At 47.3% G+C, this 22,166-nt stretch overlaps 1 protein-coding gene across 1 annotated transcript; it reads right to left on the bottom strand.

Moving 5' to 3' along the window:
* Positions 1-3,203: 3,203 nt before the first annotated feature.
* Positions 3,204-18,398, bottom strand: HBEGF (heparin binding EGF like growth factor). The gene is made up of 6 exons (XM_035103538.3): positions 18,045-18,398; positions 16,956-17,138; positions 11,132-11,303; positions 7,703-7,858; positions 6,364-6,455; positions 3,204-3,766 (listed from the first exon to the last, which is right to left on the bottom strand). The coding sequence occupies exons 1-5, from the start codon at positions 18,085-18,087 to the stop codon at positions 6,383-6,385; spliced, it is 627 nt and encodes a 208-aa protein (XP_034959429.3). The 5' UTR covers positions 18,088-18,398; the 3' UTR covers positions 3,204-3,766; positions 6,364-6,382.
* Between the last annotated feature and the right edge of the window lie 3,768 nt (positions 18,399-22,166).

Consider the following 22,166-nt stretch of genomic DNA (forward strand, 5'->3'; position numbering starts at 1 on the left):
ATGCCAAATGGCTTCAGAAGGGCTCACCATTGGCTAAAAGAGTGATGTCACCTAGCTATTAAACAAGGAATTTGCAGTGGCTGCTGAAGGAGCAGAAGGTCTTCATGTGGCATGTGGGTAGAACAGCATGCAAGGAAGGAAGGAGGCCCAAGGAAGAAAGAAACTTAAATCTTTGCAGTTTTAAAGTTTGCATTTATGACACACCAAAATGGTGCAAATGTTCCAGTTCCTCCTCAGGCTGGATGTTTAGGAAAGCAGCTGGGGGAGAAGTGGGGGGGGAGGACGGGGACCCTGGCATGAAGCCACAGGATCTGCTGTTGAAACAGTCTGGGAAGATTTGCATAGTGGATTCATCTCTAACAGAGGTGCTAGCAGATTTCAGGTTGCACCAACAGTTGCTGGGACAAAGGAACAATCATTTTAATAGAATACATATAACACAGATCCATCTCCAGCACTAAATGCAATGCAAAGAGAAATGATGCAATCTTTGTACTGTACTAGCAACGCTGGAGAAGAGTTTTAGCAGCACACGAGGTCAAAAGTTGGTCAAGGTGGCATGAAGATGACCATGCTTCACCTCAGCCAGCCTAGGTAGACAGTAGGAGAGTTTCCCAGATGTCAACCACTATATGAGCAAATTGAGCCGGCATGGGATGACCTAGCCAAGGTGTTGGCCCACATCAAGCACAAAACCGAAAGAGACTTTGAGGCAAGCTTGCTTGCTTTCCTATCTGCAGGAAAGACCCTACTGTGGGCTGATGTAACTGAACCACCTACCTGATGTAGCAGCCTTTAGTGCAGGCATGGCCAAACTTGGCCCTCCAGATGTTTTGGGAGTACAACTCCCATCATCCCTAGCTAACAGGACCAGTTGTCAGGGATGATGGGAATTGTAGTTCCAAAACATCTGGAGGGCCAAGTTTGGCCATGCCTGCTTTAGTGTGTTTCCTCAGGTAGGCAAAGGGTCCAACAAGCTTCTGAATACCAGTTGCTGGAAACCACAGGAGAGGAGAGGGCTCTTGTGCTCCTGTTCTGTTCTCTGGTTCCCCACAGGCATCTGGTTAGCCAGTGTGGAAACAGGACACTGGACCAGATCGGCCTTTGGCCTGATCCAGCAGGCTATTCTTATGTTCTTATGCAAAGTTACTCTAGCCTAGCAAGCTGAGCACTTTCCAAACTGTGCCACAAGTCACAACTGGGGGTACATAGCAATGAGAAGCTCTTGACTTCAACCCAACCCTAGACAGCAGCCCAACCAACAAGCATTACAGATGTCTCCCAATGCCAAGAGTGCCAACAAGTATTGCTTTCACTCTCTTAAAGGGGGTGAGGAACCTCTCCTCTTTTAAGGCTTCCAGGCATCTGCTGGACCTACCGCAATCCATTAAAGATATTTCCTAAACCTCTGGTTGCTATAGGTGTGCTTTTTCTATTTAGGGCCTCTCCAGATGCCAACCTTGCAAGCTACAGATATGTGGTGGTGCTTCAGCTGTTGTGGGGGGATCCTGGTGTCAATCTTATTACAACAAACTATTTCCCCCTAGGTTTCAAAATGCAGCTCTGTGCCATTGAGAAAATGTAATTACCCACATGCTCAGCTTGTGGAATAGTTCCCTCCCCAAAACATAGCTCAGTGGGGTGGAGGGGGAGAATGACTGATAGTCTGGGCTTGAAATGGGCAGCAGGGGAGCCAATTTTTCCAACCAAGTTATTAGCAGGAGCCCAAACCCTGCCTTTTGGTGGACGTGGCTCAGAAGGAACCCGATGGCTCATCTGCATCATTTACAGTCAATCCCACTGTTGCCAAGTCCTCCCCTCACATTTGGCAGGTTAGGCTGCCAACGGGTTCTCTCTCCAAAAATACCATCACTATATAGATCAGGCGTCCCCAAACTGCGGCCCTCCAGATGTTTTGGCCTACAACTCCCATGATCCCTAGCTAACAGGACCAGTGGTTGGGGAAGATGGGAATTGTAGTCCAAAACATCTGGAGGGCCGAAGTTTGGGGGTGCCTGATATAGATAATAAGGAACTCAACTTTTCTGGCTTCTGTATAACAGGACTCCTTAAAAAAACTCTTAAAGAGGAAGATTGATCATGCTTGGCACTTAATTCCTGTGCATGTGTAACAATTTAGAATTACCCACTGGCTGACATTAAGGAGAGTCTTCCTCTCTCTTCTCTCTCTCTCTCTCTCTCTCTCTCTCTCTCTCTCTCTCTCTCTCTCTCTCTCTCTCTCTCTCTCTCTCTCTCTCTCTCTCTCATCAAACCACTTCAGAACTGATCAGATGGAAACTCAGCCAAGTGCCTATTATTCATTCAAAAGCAGGCTCAGACTACCCTATACTACCCTATTAAAAAATCACCACCTTATTTATTTGAGGCACCTCCTAGCCCTGAAGTTTGAGATAAATAGCAACAGTCATGCTGCGTGAGGTTTAATTCTCACTGAGGTCATAAACCTGGTACCTTAGCTTCACCACTCCAGATTGCAGGATGAGGCTGTATACACTTTCTTACAATATTAAGCAAATAAAGTGGGAAGTTGACTCAGCAGAATCCTTCCCCCTGACTGCATCTATTCTATGTTGAAGAATGTTTTTTTCCCATATGTCAAAACATTAGCATGTGAACATGGGGTGGTATAAACCAGGCATAGTTTTACACCTTTAGACTTAAAATTGAACAAGGGCAACTGTTGCTGTCCCCATCCCACAAAGCCCACGACTATATTTATCACCAATGGAGCATGAGACTCTGAAACTCAGGGTCATGGGTTCAAGCCCCACATTGGGCAAAAGATTTCTCATGATCCCTTCCACCTCTATAGGTCTATGATTCTTTGATTCAGCATTGGCAAAAGTATGCCTGTGAAACAACCTTCGGTAATCTGTTACTTTCCAGATGTTTTGGAATACAACTCCCATCAGCCCCCACTGGCCAGCTGGACATCTTGATAAAACTATTGTGAAGGAAACATTCTGAGATTTGCAACCAGCATTGCACATTGATTCACATGCTCCTCAAAGCAAACTCTCGGGTACCTCCAGCTGCAACAGATCTGCCCTGGGAAGTCCGTCCCCCCCCCCATTTTTTCCATGATGGCACTGCAAAAAGGTTGTGTTTTAAGGATTAGAAATTGTCATTTTGCAACCATTCTAATTGATTATTCCCTAAATTAATATTCAAGTAACAGCAAGTTATAACAAAGGGTTATTTATTAGAGAATGTTACACTGCACAATCCTTCTGTCTCTCCACTTGATGACAGAACTACAGGATCAAGCCTAAATAAATAATATGTACAATGTATCTAAAATAAATATATAATTTAAAAAGAAATATCTTGTTAAATACTTTCTGCCCCACTCCCCACCATTGAATAGAGTTCCAAAGTTAGATTTCTTCAGCAGTCCAAGTCTTTCACAGTTATATCCTCAGCAGATGCCTGAAGAATCCAACTTGCTGGTGCATTGTCTTCTTGCAAACATGTTTCTTTCCAATGATACCAAGGCAAAGTCCAACTCTTCTCCTTAGGCTGTGGCTCCACATTTCAGGAACGAACACTCGGTGGAGAAAAGTCTCTCTCTCTCGGAAAGATCTTCCTATTTGGAGGGGATGAATTGCTTCTTCAACAAAGCAAAGATCTGACACAGTCTCTTCCACTCATACAAACTCCCTTTTGATGATAGAAATGTGTCTTGAGGGGGGGAAGACGTTTGTCCACTGAATTGTGGAAATAAGAGCTGCTCCAGTGCTGAATCCTGCAATGTAACGGAAGGAAGCATCACATCTAAGCTAAATATGCACCACTCACAAGAGCTCCAATATTGTGCCCTTCTAACTGCCCTGCCTGTGCAAACATTGCAGCTTGCCAGTTGGAATGACCCCCCCTCTCCTTTCCCTATGCACTGTCATGGGGGCTCTCCTGCCCCCCGGAGCCAATTTCCAGGGGAATGGGGGGAGCCCCATAGCACAAATGGAAGTATTTGTGCAAGTCTTCTTTCTGCTGATGGGGCTAGTTAGCTGGATCCCACCCTGCATGTGCAATTAAAAATAAATCTACCAAGGTTATTCTCCATACCCCACAGTTATGAAGGCTGCCATCTCGAAAGAGAATAATTCCATTGAAGTCAACTGCAGCTACTAGTGCAGAATAAGTGACTTGAGACCTAAAATGATGCACTCTTGTGGAATTCAGTTGCCCTTTGTAACTCTCCCTACTTGCTAGCAGTGAATTCAGCATACATACATTTATTTGTGTGTTTCTGTGTGCACACACTCTCTTTGGATTTGTCTTGATTATAGAGGTTAAGCCTTTGGAAACCTATTGTCCAGCATTCACAGCTATTCCCACAACTAAAGGAAAGGGCCTTCCGAGGGCCACACACGCCCCTCATTACCAAGGGCTACAGCTATGGCCTGGAGCTCCTGAAGGGAAGGGACTGTGGCTGGAATCTTGCAGCCTCCAGAGAAGGGCAAGTGAGAGTAAAGAGTGTTGTCTTAAAGATTTAAAGAAGGCATGTAACCCAGAGGGAGGCATCTCCACAAGAAGAAAGGCGGAACAAGTGGCCAGGGACCTGCCACCCATTGGAGAGGGGGCCACCCTACAGAAGATCAGGGGGCAAAGTCCAAATGATGTAATCCAGAGGCAGAAACACACAACCCACACAGCTTTCCTCAGAGCCTAAAGCGAGCGGCGTAGCTAGCCGCCTGGCTGCCCTGGGCAGCGCTCCCCCCCGCCTCCCCTACTACCACGCCACTGCCTAAAGCCCCTTGGCTGCTTCTAAAGGATGATGTTATGACAGCACCCAGGAACACAAGCCGAAGCCCATTTATGCTGGTTTTGTTCACGATTCAGATTATGCCTAATAGTCAATAATCAACTTGCTGTCCTATCAAATGCTTGCTTGAAGCTTAGGTAGGGTAAAGGGACCCCTGAACAGTGGGTCCAGTCGTGGATGACTCTGGGGTTGCGGCGCTCATCTCGCCTTACTGGCCAAGGGAGCCAGCGTACAGCTTCCGGGTCATGTGGCCAGCATGACTAAGCCACTTCTGGCGAACCAGAGCAGTGCACAGAAATGCCATTTACCTTCCCGCTGTAGCGGTTCCTATTTATCTACTTGCACTTTGACGTGCTTTCGAACTGCTAGGTTGGCAGGAGCTGGGACCGAGCAACGGGAGCTCACCCCGTCACAGGGATTCGAACCGCTGACCTTCTGATCAGCAAGCCCTAGGCTCAGTGGTTTAACCCACAGTGCCACCTGGGTCCCTATAGCTTGAAGCTTACGAAACCTAATTAAACTGGGTTAGCCAGCTCAAAGTGCCAAGGGTCATAGATCTGAGGCAAAACGTGTAAAGAGTTTCCTGTGAGTAGGACAAAGGCAGATATACTAGGGGATACAGAGATGTTTGTGGTTTTAGACTGGAACACTCTGAGATCAGTAGTGAACAATCATATTTCAAAATAGCTGGCACTGTTAGTGTGTCAGCAGGTGACATGTTTGTGCCAGGGTGGAGACTAGGTTTTTGTAATAGTGGCTGGCCAATCACAGCACATTGCCATAGACAGCATGAGGGAGACCTTTGGAAAGTTTGGGGGAGTAAAATGAAATCAATTATTTGTTGGGTGGAATCCATCCTGGGGTGAGTGTGTTCCACCTCATAAGTATTGCCCCAGTGGGTTATGAGTAATAAATTGCTATAGCTTCTTCTTTCTGTAATATGTGCCCTTTTTATACAAAGACATTGATTAGTACAGTATTCCCTATGCTATTGTCTGAGTAATTACAAAGGGGCTCCTCTACTCTCTACAACGCATAGCATCTCAGCCTCCCAGGGGTGATCAAGAAGGAGTCACTTGTGACAAGAGTTAACCCATAATTCAGCCCAAACAGGTGCCTCAATAGGAGGCAATGTCGTACATTTTCCTTTAGTTTGCCACAGGATAAAGAAACTTCCCTTCCAGGGGTGGCCAACTCCCAAGAGACTGCGATCTACTCACAGAATTAAAAACTGGCAGTGATCTACTCCCCTTTTTGGGGTTCAGGTCAAAGTTGTCGAACATTTTTTAGGAAGGAGGAAGACCGATTTGGGGGGGGGGTTCAGATCAAAGTTGTTGATTTTTTTCAGGGAGGAGGTAAAATGTTGAGCTTTTCTTAGGGGAGCCACAGTTGTCCAGCTTCTTTGGGGGGAGCCAATGATCTACCAGTGATCTACTGCAGACACCCAGTGATCTACCGGTAGATCATGATCTACCTGTTGGACCTGCCTGGGCTAAAGGAAGGGCAGAATTTATTGAAATCTCTTCGCAGCACATTAACACACAGTCCTCCCATAGGTTGTGTGCTTGAGGGGTTACCTTGCAATCTCAGGAGATCTCAGTGGTTGACGGTGATGCCCAGTTTAACCTTCTCTTCACTCTCTACATCATACACTCCTTGCTTGTGACACCTGGGGGAAAACAGAAAGACAGAGACCAAGATAAATTCCAGTTCTAACCCTGTATGATAATTGCACCACCTCACTGCCACTGGCTAAAAGGACCCGTTGCTGTCACCTTCCTGATCCTGGGATCTGAGTATGAGAAATTCCATCTTGCATTTCTTGGCAGGGGACCAGTCACAAGATGTGGAATACCTTAGGCTGAAATGGGACTCTCTGGCTCCCTGCCCAGGCTTCCTCCACTGTATCCTCAACAGGGCAGAAAGGCTAGTACACCATTCACAGACTCATTGAACTGGAACAGGTTCCCCAAACTACGTAGCCAAACTAGTAGCACCAAGGCAGGATTCATGACAAATTTTGACAAGTCAATTGCCAATAGGACTTAATCTGAAAGCAGGTTGCCCAGAGAACCCCAGGGGCAACAACAAATAAAGTCATGGGGAAATTGACAAAGCGGTGGATTTGGACCTCAAGCAATTCCTAGTTAAACACTGGTGGGCAGAGATCCATCAAGTCTCAGTTCCCAGCCAGTGGAATTAAAACGTGAAGGATTCATATCCCAGGAGTTGATGGGGAACTGAACAAAGCAAGGACCACAAAGCACTTTGTATAGTCAGTGAGAGTCCCATGGACTGCAAGAAGATCAAACCTATCCATTCTGAAGGAGATCAGCCCTGAGTGCTCACTGGAAGGACAGATCGTGAAGCTGAGGCTCCAATACTTTGGCCACCTCATGAGAAGAGAAGACTCCCTGGAAAAGACCCTGATGTTGGGAAAGATTGAGGGCACTAGGAGAAGGGGACGACAGAGGACGAGATGGTTGGACAGTGTTCTCAAAGCTACGAACATGAGTTTGACCAAACTGCGGTAGGCAGTGCAAGACAGGAGTGCCTGGTGTGCTATGGTCCATGGGGTCACGAAGAGTCGGACACGACTAAACGACTAAACAACAACAATAGTCAGTGAGTTTCATAAAGGACTTGGTGATCACAGCTATCAGTCCAGGTGTGCAAACACGGAACTTGAGATCCAGCAGAAGCTCTGCAGAGTCCAGAGTGGTAAGCAAGGAACCTGTTCTGCCTTTGAAGCTGTGGAGCTCTGGCCCTGTCAGCAGTTTTATACTTGCTAACGTCACATAATCCACCTCAGAATAAGACCAGAGGTTAAGTGTGAACTTTTCCCCATTTGGCATACAGAAGACAGCCCTGCATCTCAATTCCTGCATCCCTTCTCAGCCTTGCCAAGCAGCTTACCTGAGCATCAGCAACACGGCAATGATGATAAGACACAGAGACGACAGCACCACTGCTGTGACTGCCAGTATAGTTGTGTGGTTGTAACCGCGGGAGGGGTTCTCCACCGGAAGACTAAGAGCGTGGCATCGCGCTCCGTGGTACCCTTCTTCGCATCTAGAGTTGCAGGTGAAAAGCAAACAATGTATAAGGCTTGTTCCAGATCGTAGCAATAAAATGATAGCTAGACACATTGATATGACGGTCTCCTGTCATCTAAGTTTAATGCTCAGAAGGCTATTCATATTTCAAAGTGCAACACGCCTCTTTTTCCACACACACCCCCACTGATATAATCTGGTATTACATGGTAGAACTCACGCAATGAACTCTTGTGCCTTTACTCCATCAGCTATACATGGCTAACATCAGTAAGACACATACACTGACATTAGTTTAAGTATTATTTAAGTCATTAAAGCCATTAAGTTAAAAATTAATAGAGTTGCAGCCTCTAGAGACAGTTGCACACAGTTGTCTTTCAGAATCTTTCCTGGAAATTTATTTAGGTCTCCCTGTGTTACAGACCCCAGAGGAATTGTGAGAGTGCAATATCTCAGCAAGGGCTGGAGATTTCTTCCTCCAGCTGTCAAAGGCTTGGCTAAAAGGAGAGTTTTTACACCCATCAGGCTGTTAATCTCTACCCACATACTTAGTATTTTCACTCTCAAAGAGAAGGGGAATTGCCACAACTGACTCACACTTTTCCATTTTTCTACCCTCAACAGTAGGAATAGTTTCAGTCTTCCTTGGGGACAGAGCACACTTCTTAAAGAGAGTGATCGTCTCTTGTTAATTTGTCCTGATACTTACTCACACAATTAAAGAACGTGATGGGGCCAGCTCCCCAAATTATCTTCCCACACATTCCCACCCCCAGCCTGGATGAGCAAAACTAAAAAAATAAACAAACATGAAACCAGCTGTGCACTAACGCCCAATCAGGAAGGAAAGAGGGTCTTTCCAAACCACCCAGCACAAATGTCTGATGCTTAGAAAGAGCTCAGTTGAAAGCAGCACATTCCACAAATCAGTGTCATCTTCAAGCTCCAATGCTCAGATTACAAGGAAGCAGCCAAAGGAAGAATGGCATGATGAGGGATGATGCAGACCCCAGACCCCAAATGCTCACTGCTGCCCAGATCCAGGCACTAGCGACCTCAGCTAACCAGCCAACATGATGCATGGCCCTATTCTAGCAGTGACGTGATGGGCCCAAAGGGGAAAGGATAATAAAAGATCCAGCAGCAGACAACAAAACAGCAGCCATCTGCCAAGGGGAAGGGCAGAGAGTCCCACAATTGCTCTGCGTGTCTGAGAGTGCAACAGGGCTGGGTAAGGCAAAACGGATTTGGAATTCATAATACAGCATACTGCATGGTAACCCCACCCTGTAAATGCGTTTCCAAACTGTAAGGATAAGGTCAGGGGAGACTGCTTTCCCAAGGCAAAACGTTACCAATCTTGTTGTTTGCCATTGGAGGTATGCACTGACAAACAAGTCGACTTGGAAGAAAATCAAGCCTCAGTATGGGGAGCACAAAGCACATTCCTGATGCTCAGTTTCCTAAAGAAGCTTGCACTTAGAAGCGAGGTGCTTCCCCTTGGGGGTCTGCAGGAAACTGAGAAGTAAAGCCTAAAGCTAAAGGGCAGGATATGCTTTAGAATGGATAATCACAGGTATTTTCATAGCTGGGAATAGTTATGTTATTTGCAGCAAGGACAAATAAATAGCATTTTAATTTAGTCACCTTGGTAGTAAAGGTAAAGGGACCCCTGACCATTAGGTCCAGTCGTGACTGACTCTGGAGTTGCGCGCTCATCTCATGTTATTGGCCAAGGGAGCCGGCGTACAGCTTCCAGGTCATGTGGCCAGCATGACAAAGCCGCTTCTGGCAAACCAGAGCAGCACATGGAAACGCCGTTTACCTTCCCGCTGTAGCGGTTCCTATTTATCTACTTGCATTTTGACGTGCTTTTGAACTGCTAGGTTGGCAGGAGCTGGGACTAAGCAACGGGAGCTCACCCTGTCACAGGGATTCATAGCTGCCAAGTTCTCCCTTTTTTTCAGGGATTTTCCCTTATGCTGAATAGGCTTCCTCGCGAGAAAAGGGAAAACTTGGCAGCTATGCAGGGATTTGAACCGCCGACCTACTGGTCAGCAAGCCCTAGGCTCAGTGGTTTAACCACAGCGCCACCTGGGTCCCAACACCTTGGTAGTAAAAACTTCCAATTTCTCCTTTGCAGTGAAATCAAATTATATACATACATGGAGATTTCCCTATCTTCATATACACTCCTGTGTGCTAGGTTGGGGCGGCCATGCCCTGCATCAAAGAGTGACCTTTGCAGCTGAGAAATGAGTTGACCCCAAGACTCTCCAGACCCAATCCAGTACCTTATTTGCTAGCTCTCTATTTTGCTATCTCTGCTGTTAATTTATTTTCTCATTTCACTTTGGTTGCCCAGAGCAGAACCAGAAAGTTGCCTACACTTCTGAAACTGCCCACCCAGCTTCCTACATAAGCCTGTATCGTTAGTGAAAAAGGGATTTGCTGAGCAAATGAAAACTCAGACACTTGGAAAAAACTCAGTCAAAAGTTCTAAGCAACCACTGCGCTGAGGTTCTCCACCTCTTACTAAATTTGAGCTTTCACCGTTGAACCAGGGTGCTACTGGAGTCTCTAGTCTCATATACAGGAAATTGCTGGAATTGTCAACCAGACCCCTTACAGGGAGGGCTTTAAAATTTTGTGGGAAACAGATATGAGTGTTATTATATCAGATGGTAACTAGAACAATAGGTGATCTTCTAAGGCATACAGGACTCTTTCTGCACACATCTGAGAATGTTCATTGAAAACTTCACTTAGGTAGCATCACATGCCAATACAGTTGTCCTATATGACTTCAAGAAGGACACTGTTTGCTGGTGCGGATGTGGGGCGCAAGGAGGGGGGGATCATTTACGGTGGGAGTTACAACTTTTACCACTTTTGATTTGTTTTTATTATGTACTTTTATCTCATATTTTTATGCTGTGAAGCACCCTGAAATATCTGAATGAAAACCAGCATTATTATTATTATTATTATTATTATTATTATTATTATTATTATTATTATTACTTTGTGACCCTTTACTTTCTTTGGGGTTTTCTTTTAGGTCTCTGAAGACCAAATTCCCATTCTCCAAGACCACAACGCACCTGTACTTGACTCTTTCTTCCTTATTTAAAAAGGAAAATAACTCTGCAGCACAGCTATTGCGGTGTTCTAGGGAGTTACTGGAGAAGGATAATATGCTCCACAGTGAAAAGAAAACCATATATATTTGTTTTGATTATCTGCAAAGACCATCCCCAGAACAGAAAAAACGTGATGGACTTACATGCAATGTGCGCTTTTTAATGCCTTGATATATTTGCATTCTCCGTGAATACAATAGTCCTTGTATCTTCGCAGGCAGGGGTCTCTCTTTCTTCCTTTGCCCTTCCTCCTTTTTTCCCCTTTCCCTTCCTTCACTGGACTCACAGGTTCTTGTGGATTGGAAAGGAAAGCAACTAGGAAAAGGAAGGAAACACCAATTTCATGTTATCATATATTAATTAGACTAACAATGCTCTACAATAGTCAATATACCCCATTCCTTTGTTCAAGAAAATAAAATTCAGCTGTGATGCCACATAATAAACACAAGCCCCTAATTAAACTAGATCTGCTCTGTAGGGGTGGGCAGATTTCAGGAGTATGAAACCTACTTTTTTTCTACTATAACCTCTGAGGTCCATCAACTGGTAAAAATTGGGTGGGGAAACAGCCGAGAACCTGGGATTAAGGAATAGGGCACCTGTGAGCACATATTCACCAGAAGAATTAGTTTCAGATACTAAAACTGAACTCCCACAAAAATCTACTCCTAATTTTCAATCGAACTTCCACATTTTTAGCAGGTTGATTTAGTTGGGGGAAAGACTTTTTTGTCCATTGGAAGTCAGAGGAACTTGCCAATCTAGTGCAAAACTGTGGGTCTCCCAGTCGATTCCAAATCTACCTTCTGCCTGCCCCCGGTTTACTGGAAGCCCAGCAATCTCGACTTCCTCAGTGCTGCTTAGTGCTTCTGCGCTGGAGCTCCTTTGAACTCTGGTGGCCGCCTTTCTCTGCCTCGACTCCAATATCCCACCCTGCTCACCACATCCTTCCTGTTCCGTTTGCAGGGAGTTCTGCTCATACAGCTTCTGACAAGACAGACAGTGGATGGTGCAAAATTGCAAACCGAACATGCCTTTTATTCCCAAGCTGCTTCAAGTGCAGGGAAGAGGAGCCCTCCTATCTCTGTGTCACCCCACGTTTGGTGCATGGGCTTGCTGGGCCCAGCAAAGGGGGCCTACAATGCCATTTCTGTGATTTGCCCCCCCCCCGCTGCTCCAGTGCTGTTTGAGCATGTCGAGGTCTAAGCTGCTATTTGTGCATTCCGGATCGGGCTCACGGTGCCTGAAAAGCAACTGAGATCTCATCTAGGAATAGCCCTTCCTCTTTCCCCTGCATGCTGCAGAGGTCTCCGAGTACAAATGCTTTGTTCGAACACATAAAGTACCGTACTTCCAGTGCACGAACATACCGCTGGAAACCAAGGCAGGATTTTGCGCACACTAACATGAGCCTGCCACGCTGTACGCGCCGGCCTCTGCAAAAGGGCAGGCACAAAGCATCATGCTCCTATTCCAGCATTCTGGGGGCAACTCATTCTGCTGCGATTAACTGCTGGCTGACTTAGGGACACTTTCCCATTGGGCCACATGTAAGACTTTGAGGCCAGTAGCTGCTTCTCCTTTTCAATGTCCCGTGTTCAAGTGCTCATGCGGTTATCACTGGGTGTGTCATACAGGTAGAGGCACCTGGCAGCCAGATGCAGCTGGCGCTCCCCACCACATTCACCACTCTCTAACCAGCGAGCCATCCCTTCGAGTCATACATTCAGGGGGAGGAGACCCTTCCCCTCTGAGTCCCTGCGAAGTGGAGAAGTGAAGTGGAGAAGCGAAGGCTAGACAGACAGAGCCATAAGGCTCTTTACAATTCCCCTTGGCCCCATCAGGAAGCTGCTGCTGCACTCTGAGCCCTATTATTGGCTGCCCCCTCCTCCCTGAATAGCTGTGTGCTAGGAGTCAGCCTCCCTAAGGAGCAGGAAGCTCTGCAGAGAGCGGCTTCGCCAAGGAACAAGCCAAACTTTTATCGCCCTCTCCCAGGCATTCCAGCTAACAATACTGTGGGCCTGTCAGTATCATGTGTGCAGCTCAGCTTCTCCCACACAGGGTCGCTTCACCTGCAATGTAGGTCATTGGCCGCCCACCATTTATTTGAAGGCCACTGCTCTCTCACTCTTTCCAGATCTATTCCAAGTGGAAATTAGAATGATTGACAAAACCAACCCTTCCAAGCTATTGCATCTGTTGCCGCCTGATAAAAGTCACCTTTCCACACAGGCCTCAGGTTCTGTAGCAATGTAGGCTTCATAGTGGCCAAAAGTTTGGACAGGAGCCCAGATGAAAGAAACCAGATGTAGATCTCAGGGGGCTGTTTCTGTCCCGCTGCAATTAAAAGCTCTTCAGTTCTTCAAGCACATCAACTTACAGAGCAGTTAATCCCTTGAAGGGGCATGCCGGGGCGGGGCGGGGCGGGGCAGTTAGCTGAAATGGTAGATCAGAGAAACACTGAAAGGTCCAAAAATGTTTTGAAAGGAGAAGAGATAAAGGGATTGTGACTTAACCAACTATTCAGCCCACCAAGTACCACAAAGTTCTGCCCATGCCACCTTCCAGATCCATCAGGTCCTCTGAATTTGAAGACTGATGCTGTTCACCCTACCACAACCCCACTCCCAAAACAGGAGTGGCCAACTCCCAAGAGACTGTGATCTACTTACAGAGTTAAAAACTGGCAGTGATCTACCCCCTTTTGGGGGGTTCAGGTCAAAGTTGTTGAGCTTTTTGGGGGGAGGAGGAAAGCCCTGTTTTGGGGGGGTACAGGACAAAAAATGAGCTTTTTTAAAGAAGAGCCAAAGTTGTTGAGCTTCTTTGGGGGAGCCAGTGATCTACCAGTGATCTACCACAGACGTCCAGTGATCTACCGGTAGATCACGATCTACCTATTGGACATGCCTGAAATATGGAATAGGGAACTGAATAAAAGCAGCTAAGGAGGAGAATAGGAAAGTTAGAAGTGAAGGAAGAAAAAAATCAAAGGTATTCAGAAAATAAAAGTTAAAATGTAAATAGATTTTAAAAGAGAGAGAGAGAGAGCAAAATATGGAGACAAGGAAGAATGACGTACAACAGTGAGAAAGGGAAGAAAGGCCGCCTGCAGGAGATGGGTGCACACATCCCAGGGCGCCAATCGCATCACTTGGGTGAAAAGACATTAGGACTTGGCCAAGATTAAGGAGAAAAAAAGACAGGACTATTGAAAGAAAGATGGAAACAGACTCTACAGAAGCACAGCCAGCCCTGCTGAAAGAAGGTGAAACTCTGCTGGTCTTCATCAATCAACCTGGTTAGCAGCAGCAGCAGCAGCAGCAGCTCAGAGCTCTTCTGGTTGCCTCCAGATTTAGCAGAAAGCATGCAAGAAGATTCAGGACATAAATGGGCAAAGAGGAAGAACTAGAAAGCCAGCCAAACCCCCAAGATGGCACAACTTAACCTTAGTGACTAAGCTGAGAAAGGTAAGAGGAGCTGCGCTGTGTGGGTGGGAGGCAGCGAGTCATCTGTGGATCCCCACCTCCGACCAACAGCACCCACAGGCTGGAAAGTTAATACTTCCGCCTGGATCAACCCACACAGAGTAATCAACACAAGGCGTTAAATAACTAATTTTCCATGCTTTGAGACCATCACCCAGTTCTCACTCAGCCTTCCCTGTGACGAGAATTCTGTAGTACAGTGCAAATGCCAAAAGGCCTCTCCTGCTTTATTGTACCTAAGAATACTGTTGCTATGGAACCCCAGTGCTGGCCAATGTTTTCCAGAAGAGGAAGGACGTTTCGCCAATGGAAGGAGGAAGCATGAGGGAAATCCTGGGCTTGCCAGGTTTGCAAGTCCTTGGAGAGAAATCGTTAATGAGGAAGAAATTAAGGAGTGATCTGGTAAGCTTATGACCACACCAGAGCACTTGTGAAGCTGGAGAGCATGAAATAATCATGTCTCCAGCAAAGCATGTTGCGTTTCCACACAAGAGGGTGGGAACCATCCTGTAGCAGATGAAGTAGCAACTCTGCATATAGCCACACTTTCCAAATTCCACAGCAGCAGGCAGAAGCACCAGGATTTCATGGCAACTTCACCAAAGTCCCCTGACCCCGCAGCTATCTGACTTTGTAATTATATTGAAGTGCAGAGGCTTTGCGGAAAGTGGTTACACTTGATAAAAGGACAAAAAGTTGTGGGCAGAACAGGATGCAGTTCTAAGGTCTTGTGGGCAGCTGGAATGTGTGGTTGGCTCAGAAATGGCACTGGGGCCCTCTAGGGTAAAAGTGAGCTCAGAAAATAGAAACAAGGGACTACTAAAACATCAGCGCACTGCGACATCAAGCAAATAAGGCAGGAATTTCCGTGGGAACATTCCAGCCTGCTTCCCTCCCTTGTCCTGGGGACTCACTTCTATTTGCCAGAGTTGTGCACACAAAACAGTTCAGACTTTCATCTCTGCAGAACTTCAATGTTAGAATATAACAGAAATGATCAACTCTGAAGCAAATATGAAAGATCAAGTCACCCGCTTTTATCTCTCCTACTTCTCTAGCATTTTCTACTCCTACCACACTTCATCTAGGAACAAATCTCTGAGACGAGAAGCTACCAATTCCAAGCAGACTTAAATGGAAGTCAATTTCACTGAAGTTCAACTGAAATTTGTGCTCAATTTAATGTGTTTGTGGTGGAGGCAAAAGCCAACAAAGGCAAACCTGTAACATCAGAATTAAAAGAGCGGATCTGTCTCTTGGACTACTAAGCCTGGCACCCTCCTTCACCATACTTCAGAGGGGCCTATGCTTAACCTTTCAGGATAAGCAGCAAACCATACTTCACAAGGATGGTCTGGCTACACAGCCATGCATATGTGCTTTGCAAGATAGGTAAAAAGCTGAACTGCACACAATGAGGAGGGTGAAAATTAATTTATTGCCTGGTCAGTTATAGGGTCCATAAAACATAGAATTCTTCGTGCCTCTTCTGAGGAGGCTGAGGAGTATTTGATCCCCAAAGGTTAAAATAAACCATAAAAAGAAGTCATATGGAACTACTTCAGAACCTGTCCCCTAGTCCAGAGCTGCCTAAGGTTCTCTACAGCATCATGTCATGTCCAACCCGTGAAATGGAGCCACCAGTGATTGGACTGGGCAACATATATATCTATATATATCTATAGTTAGCATGGCAATGTGACATGAAAACTATGTCCCTTCTCTAATCTTAATCCTTAACTAGCTCCTGCCATATATATTATATAATTAAAGCATTTGCAGGAAGTCAGTTCCATTTCCAGTTTTTATGGCCAAGCTAACCCCTCTGCCTCCCAAGTCTCAGGAGCTCAACCTTATAAAGTCCCCCAATTTCATTCATCAAAATTAAGGGACTCAGATGTGGTTAACCTTGTGCTATATGATGGCTAGTGACTGTAAAAAGGTTAAGTCTTAACCTGGATGGTGCGGCACTCATCTCGCTTTCAGGCCAAGAGAGTCGGTGTTTGTCCACAGAGAGCTTTCTGGGTTATCTGGCCAGCAGGAATAAACCGCTTCTGGTGCACAGAACACTGTGACAAGTGTCAGAGTGTACGGAAACGCCATTTAGCTTCCCGCCACTTGCACTGGTGTGCTTCCGAACTGCTAGGTTGGCAGACGCTGGGACAAAGCAACAGGCGCTCCCCACTGCCACGCGGATTTGAACCAATTTGATCAGCAAGCCCCAAAGGCTGTGGTTTAGACCACAGCGCCACCCGCATCCCCTGGCTACTGAATGTAACTAAGGGCAAAGCACTCAGGACAAGCAATTTCTCAGCTTCCCCAGTGCTGCATACTAGATAAGATCCCCGCAGAGGATCATCCAATCACCTGCTAATATTTGTACCACTCAACCTTCCCCCCCCCCATACTGCTTCCCTTCCTTAATAGGCAGGTGGCTGAGAAACATTTCTCTCTTCCCCCACGGAGCCCCTGGACTCACCTCGAGGGAGTTCACTGAAGTTGTCCCCTGCAGTCGACACACTTCCACCTCTCTCTCCTTCATGCTCCAAAGCCTCCCTGGCGGGAAGTAACTGGACGCTTGCCAGGTCCTCTCTGCCTTCCTCGTGGTAAACTTCATTCCTGAGCCCGCGAAGCTCTTCCCCCTTCACCAGGATGGGCCAACCTGGAAACAAGAACCTCAGGTGAATCATCGGTCTCCAACTCCTTGCCCCAGCTTTTCATACAGTTTCATCACACAACTACCCAAGAGCAATTAGAAAATTTTTATACAAAGACAGGATAAAAAGTATGAAAGGCAGACACATTTTACACTTCGATACAAGTGCATTAATACCTAGCAGATTCACACAGGCCAATGTACCCAGATGTTTCGGAGGCATAGCAAGCACTCTCTGCCAATAGGATGATGCCTGCGCAGAATACAAGTTTAGACAATTCAGCCACACACCGACACTCCTGTCTCACTGTTACTCCCATGCATATTTCTACCCATATTTGCAGGTTGGATTTCCAACCTCGGGAGCCATAAAACATTCTGGCTCGACAGTGCCTGAAGCTTGTAGGAGCTCAGCAGAAGTTCCCCCGAGGCGCTTTCCACCGCGGTGTTGCATTTAACGTTTCGCGGACAAAAACTCTCGGACACCCCGAGGCGGGTCTCCTGCAACTGCATTATCCGCCTGCTGCACCCACCCCAGCCATGCAACGCTATCTCGGCACCGTATCGGCTATCAAAACAGGCTAAATTTGGCAGCGGTGCAGCGAAGCCGGAGCAGACAGCGCCAGAGCAGGGAGGGGATTCCGAGTGCAGGGCGAGCATCGCTTTGGGTCGAAGAGCGACGAGGGTTCCCTTTCTTTTCTGTGCAACCGAAAATCCGACGCGCGGCTCAGGCAGAGGCAAGAGCTCGCAAGTCCCGTCGGTTAACAGGAGAGAGTCGAGCACTAGCCGGGATTTCTTCCACACCGAGACCAACGACGCGGAGCTTGCCTGCCCCAGTTTTACGGCATCTCCACCAGGACTCCCTTTCGCCCAGGGCGCCCGATTCCGTCCGCTGTCGCCGCTCCTTCTTACCTGCCGCCAGAAGGACGCTCCAGAGGATCAGCGCCGCCCTCATGCTGCCCCCTCGATCCCAACAGAAAAGCGAGATTGCGGGGATAAGCGGCGCTCGTGAGCCTGCGGCGAGCGTCTGCCCTCTCCGACGCCGCGCCTCGAGGGCAGCTGTGGGGCCCCTGCTCCGTCCGCGCGGCTCCTTTGCTAGGTCCCTCCGCTCGGCGCGCCAACACTGCTGTCCGCCGCGCTCTCGCCCCGCGCGCAGACTAAGCCCCGCGCCCACGTGGGACCCGCCGAAGGCGGCCAGGGGGCGGGCCGCGACGGGAGGCTCCTCGGGACCCCGCCCCGCTGCCCCGCCGCCCGCTGACGTCGCCGGCACTCCCGCGGCGGGGAGGGGGGCCGCTAGCGCGCCCTGCCCGCGGGCGCGGCGGCAGCAGACGGCGTTGCGCTGCCACCCCGGCCTGTGGGGGTGGGTGGCCGCCCAGAGACAGGGAATCCCTGCCCTGCCTCTCTTGGGAGGCCTCACCCAGCCACGTGGGTTTTCGAGGGAGAGAGGCAGCTGCTGCTGGGGAGGAGCGGAGGTCAAACAGGTAACAGCGAGGAAGACTCTCTCCGCCTTTGCCCTGCTTTGCAGAAGAGGATGGGGGAAAGCGGGAGACGAGACCACCGCGGTCAGGAAGCCCCCAGGGCGCCCCACCCCTCTCCCCGTGTGCCCCCCACCCTCATGGCGCCCCCACCCCCGAGTGGTGCGGCTTCTGGAATCTCGGGGGGGGGGGCAGGAAAGAGCTCAGGCAAGCGAAGGGAGCAACTCCTCCGGACTGCCTCCAGTTTGACACACAAACACACACCCAGACGTATTTGCATATTTCCGTGGTTCGGATGCCTAACAATCGTCTTCCAAAGCAACTACCTCTTCCCAACTTAAGAATGTAAAGCGAAATTTGCTCTCAAGGCATTTTTTTTTATAAAAAATGTAGTATAAGCACTGATAACAGAGAAACACTGGCCTGCAAGCGCTCAAATCGGAGAACAGCCTTTGCCAAAGGTGTTGTAGACTTTGAAGAAGCACAAACTCAGGGCGGAAAGGAGAAATGAGCTAAGAGGAAGGCACGTTTGGCAAACCCTCACCAGGAGTCCGGTATAATCTCGCCCAGAAAGCTATATCCACATTGTGGAAGAACATGTGGCTCAAGAAATGGCCTCCACAGTAACCTACAAGACCATGCTCATGGAAGACAATTTACGAGGGATCACAAAAAAATAAGATTTGTGTATGTATGCAGGCACACACAGCTGGAAGCCTCAATGACACCCCTTCAGAGGGGCAAAAAACCCGGCTATCCTTGGGTGACTTGCACTGGACTGAAACAGGGCGTGCATCCCTGTTCTGCCCTTGATTGATCCCCGGGTCGCCTTCCGGAGCATCTGGCAGGGCTTTGTGAATCAGTGCGTCAATTCCTTCCCCAGACCCACAGGTGCTGAGAGGCAGTGCTCCACCTCAGGGCATTTGGCCTGCGCCACAAGATCCTATCTTGCTTCTCCTGCTCTGTAAGGCATACATGAAACTGCTGGGTGAGATCATTTGGAGGTTGGGGCTGAGGTGCCATGTGGACACAGTTATGGGAGGGCAATGGAAGTGATTCACCAGTGTCTGGAGACAATTTAGAAACGAGGAGCCCCAAAAAACCTGGAATTTAATCCCGACAAGGCAGGCACATGGCAGCTTTCTGTGTTCCTATTCTGTCATTGACTTCAAGCCTTAAATGGTCTGCAACCAGGTCATGTTTAGGTCAGCTTGTTCCCAAATACAGTGATTTTTGAACGTAATGGGTTCTGGAAGACCGTTCAAGTTCCGAAATGTTCGAAATGACCAAGGTGCAAAGGGTGGCCTGCAAATTTAATTGTGAAACACTCAGTGGAAGCCATTCGACTTCCAACGTGCGTTTGAAAACAGAAGCATTTACTTCCTGGTTTTGGGCGTTCAAAAACCGAAACGTTTGACTTCCGAGACGTTCAAAAACCGAGGTACCACTGTACACCTGCTTAGAGGCCTTCCCTTGGAGCCACTGCAAATTGTTCCACTAGTGAGCACAAAGGATGGGGCACTTTCAATGATTTTTCAGATCCCATCTCTAAGCTCCTTTCAGCAGAAATTGAAAGCATCCCCCCCCCAAAAGCAGGCTTCTAATAGGTGACTGAACTTTTTGCCTTTGCCTCCGTTTTTAGTTTTGCCAGCTATGTAGTTGTGTCTTTGCTAGAGTTCTTAATTTAAATGACTGGGTTTTTTAAACTGTATTTTATTATTAAGTCGTTCTCTGCAGAAAAAATAAGATATAAATAAATTCAGGACTTATTAGAGGAATGGGTGTAGGGGTGCTCTCTTAACGGAGCTGTGCTTTGACACAGTTGGGGGGGCATCCTGCAACCTCATGTTCAGGATGATAAATTATGTGCCTTGGAGGTAGGGATGCAGTTGCTGCCATATAAAGAAGAAAGAGGGAGTACCAATAGCACCAGACCCTTAAGCAATGCAGCTATCTGAGTGCTCATCTTAAGTGGGGGAGAGGCTTCCTTGCCATGTTTATGGGGATGACTCCATTGCACTCTCCGCTTGGTGCTTTCTCATTCCTCCTAGCTGGGTTTCTGTGAGTGATAAGACCAAGGTGATAGCCAGTTGCGAGCCAGACACTATGGATGACTTGGAGCAAGGAATGAGGAAAGAGTTTTATGCATTTCTCCAGCTCTGGGAAAAGACTGCAGGGAAACATCACCCAATGACTCTGCTGTAAGAAGGTGTTTCTTAACACACTGGTGACAAGTATTGGCACATAAGTGATGAGAAGGTGGAAGAGAATCCCTGTTTAATCAACATCTGGTATCTCCCAGATTCATTTTGAGAACACATTGGCTGATTCACAGATTTTAAAAAAAATAATCAGGAAATCTCCATGTAGACAATCGCATATAACAATCAGAGATGTTACATGTAGGTAGCCGTGTTGGTCTGCCGTCGAAACAAAATAAAAATAAAATGGAAAAATTCCTTCCAGTAGCACCTTAGAGACTATGTTTGTCATTGGTATGAACTTTCTTGTGCATGCACACTTCTTCAGATACCTATCAGAGATGTGCTTTTATTGCACATGCATGGGCTGCAAAGCCACAGGCCATCCTGTCTCCATAGCATGTGCATGAACAGCAAAAGTTCTATGCTGTGGTCTGAAGGCACCTTGCTGAAGCTAAGCAGGTCTCTGGATCTGGCGGGTACCTGGATGGTGACTCCCTGGGAACCACATGTTATGCCCCCTTGGCTCCCATGATGGAAGGGTGTCAATCAAAGGAAATAAATCAGAATACTAATATTTTCAGTGTGACAACTCAATGGTCTCATATTTCACTTTTCTGTCACCACACACCAATGAGCTTCAGTGTAGGAGAAACTTTGTATTAGCAAATTTACTGGCTCAGAGCGAAAGGCCATCTCATCCCGCAGCTGCTGTCAGCAGCCATTCATGTAAAACTTTGAAATGGAAACTTATGAATGGGGCCGGGATGACTGTGCCTATCTCCAGCATCTGTGAAGCAGGATCATTATACCGATCAGGGATGATGGAAGTTGTTGTCAGCATTATTATACTGCCACACAGACATTCCATGTTAATAGTCACTAGCTATGCATATTGCCCTTACTGGAAAAGATGCAATAAACTGAGAGCAAATACCATATTTGTTCTCTTTTTCAGGCACTTCCACAGAAACCAAGTAGTGGGGTGGGAGAGCTGGAAAAATAAAAATTTCACAACTGGCAACCAATCACCTGCTTGGGTTTCAGATAGTACATGGATAGACAGCCTTGGACACAAACGTTCACAGCCCTCTAGCAGCTGTGGTGGCTCGTTGACCAGAAGTAATGTATTTAGCATTAACTCTGGAAGTGTACACACAAGCCTTCAAACAACCTTTTCTGTTTCACTCTCTTCCCTCTCTCAGCCAGTATGGAAGTGAGAGCTATTCCTATAAATCCACTGAGGCCTGCAATAATACATTGCAGCATGGAGTGCTTCTGTTCAGTAGTTAGGGAAGTAGCTAGGGAATTAGTTAGGGAAGTAGTTACTGAACTTCTGTTCAGTAGTTAGGGAAAAG

Source organism: Zootoca vivipara, chromosome 8 (assembly GCF_965207765.1).
Source record: "Zootoca vivipara chromosome 8, rZooViv2.hap1.1, whole genome shotgun sequence".
NCBI classification, from domain to species: Eukaryota; Metazoa; Chordata; class Lepidosauria; order Squamata; family Lacertidae; genus Zootoca; species Zootoca vivipara.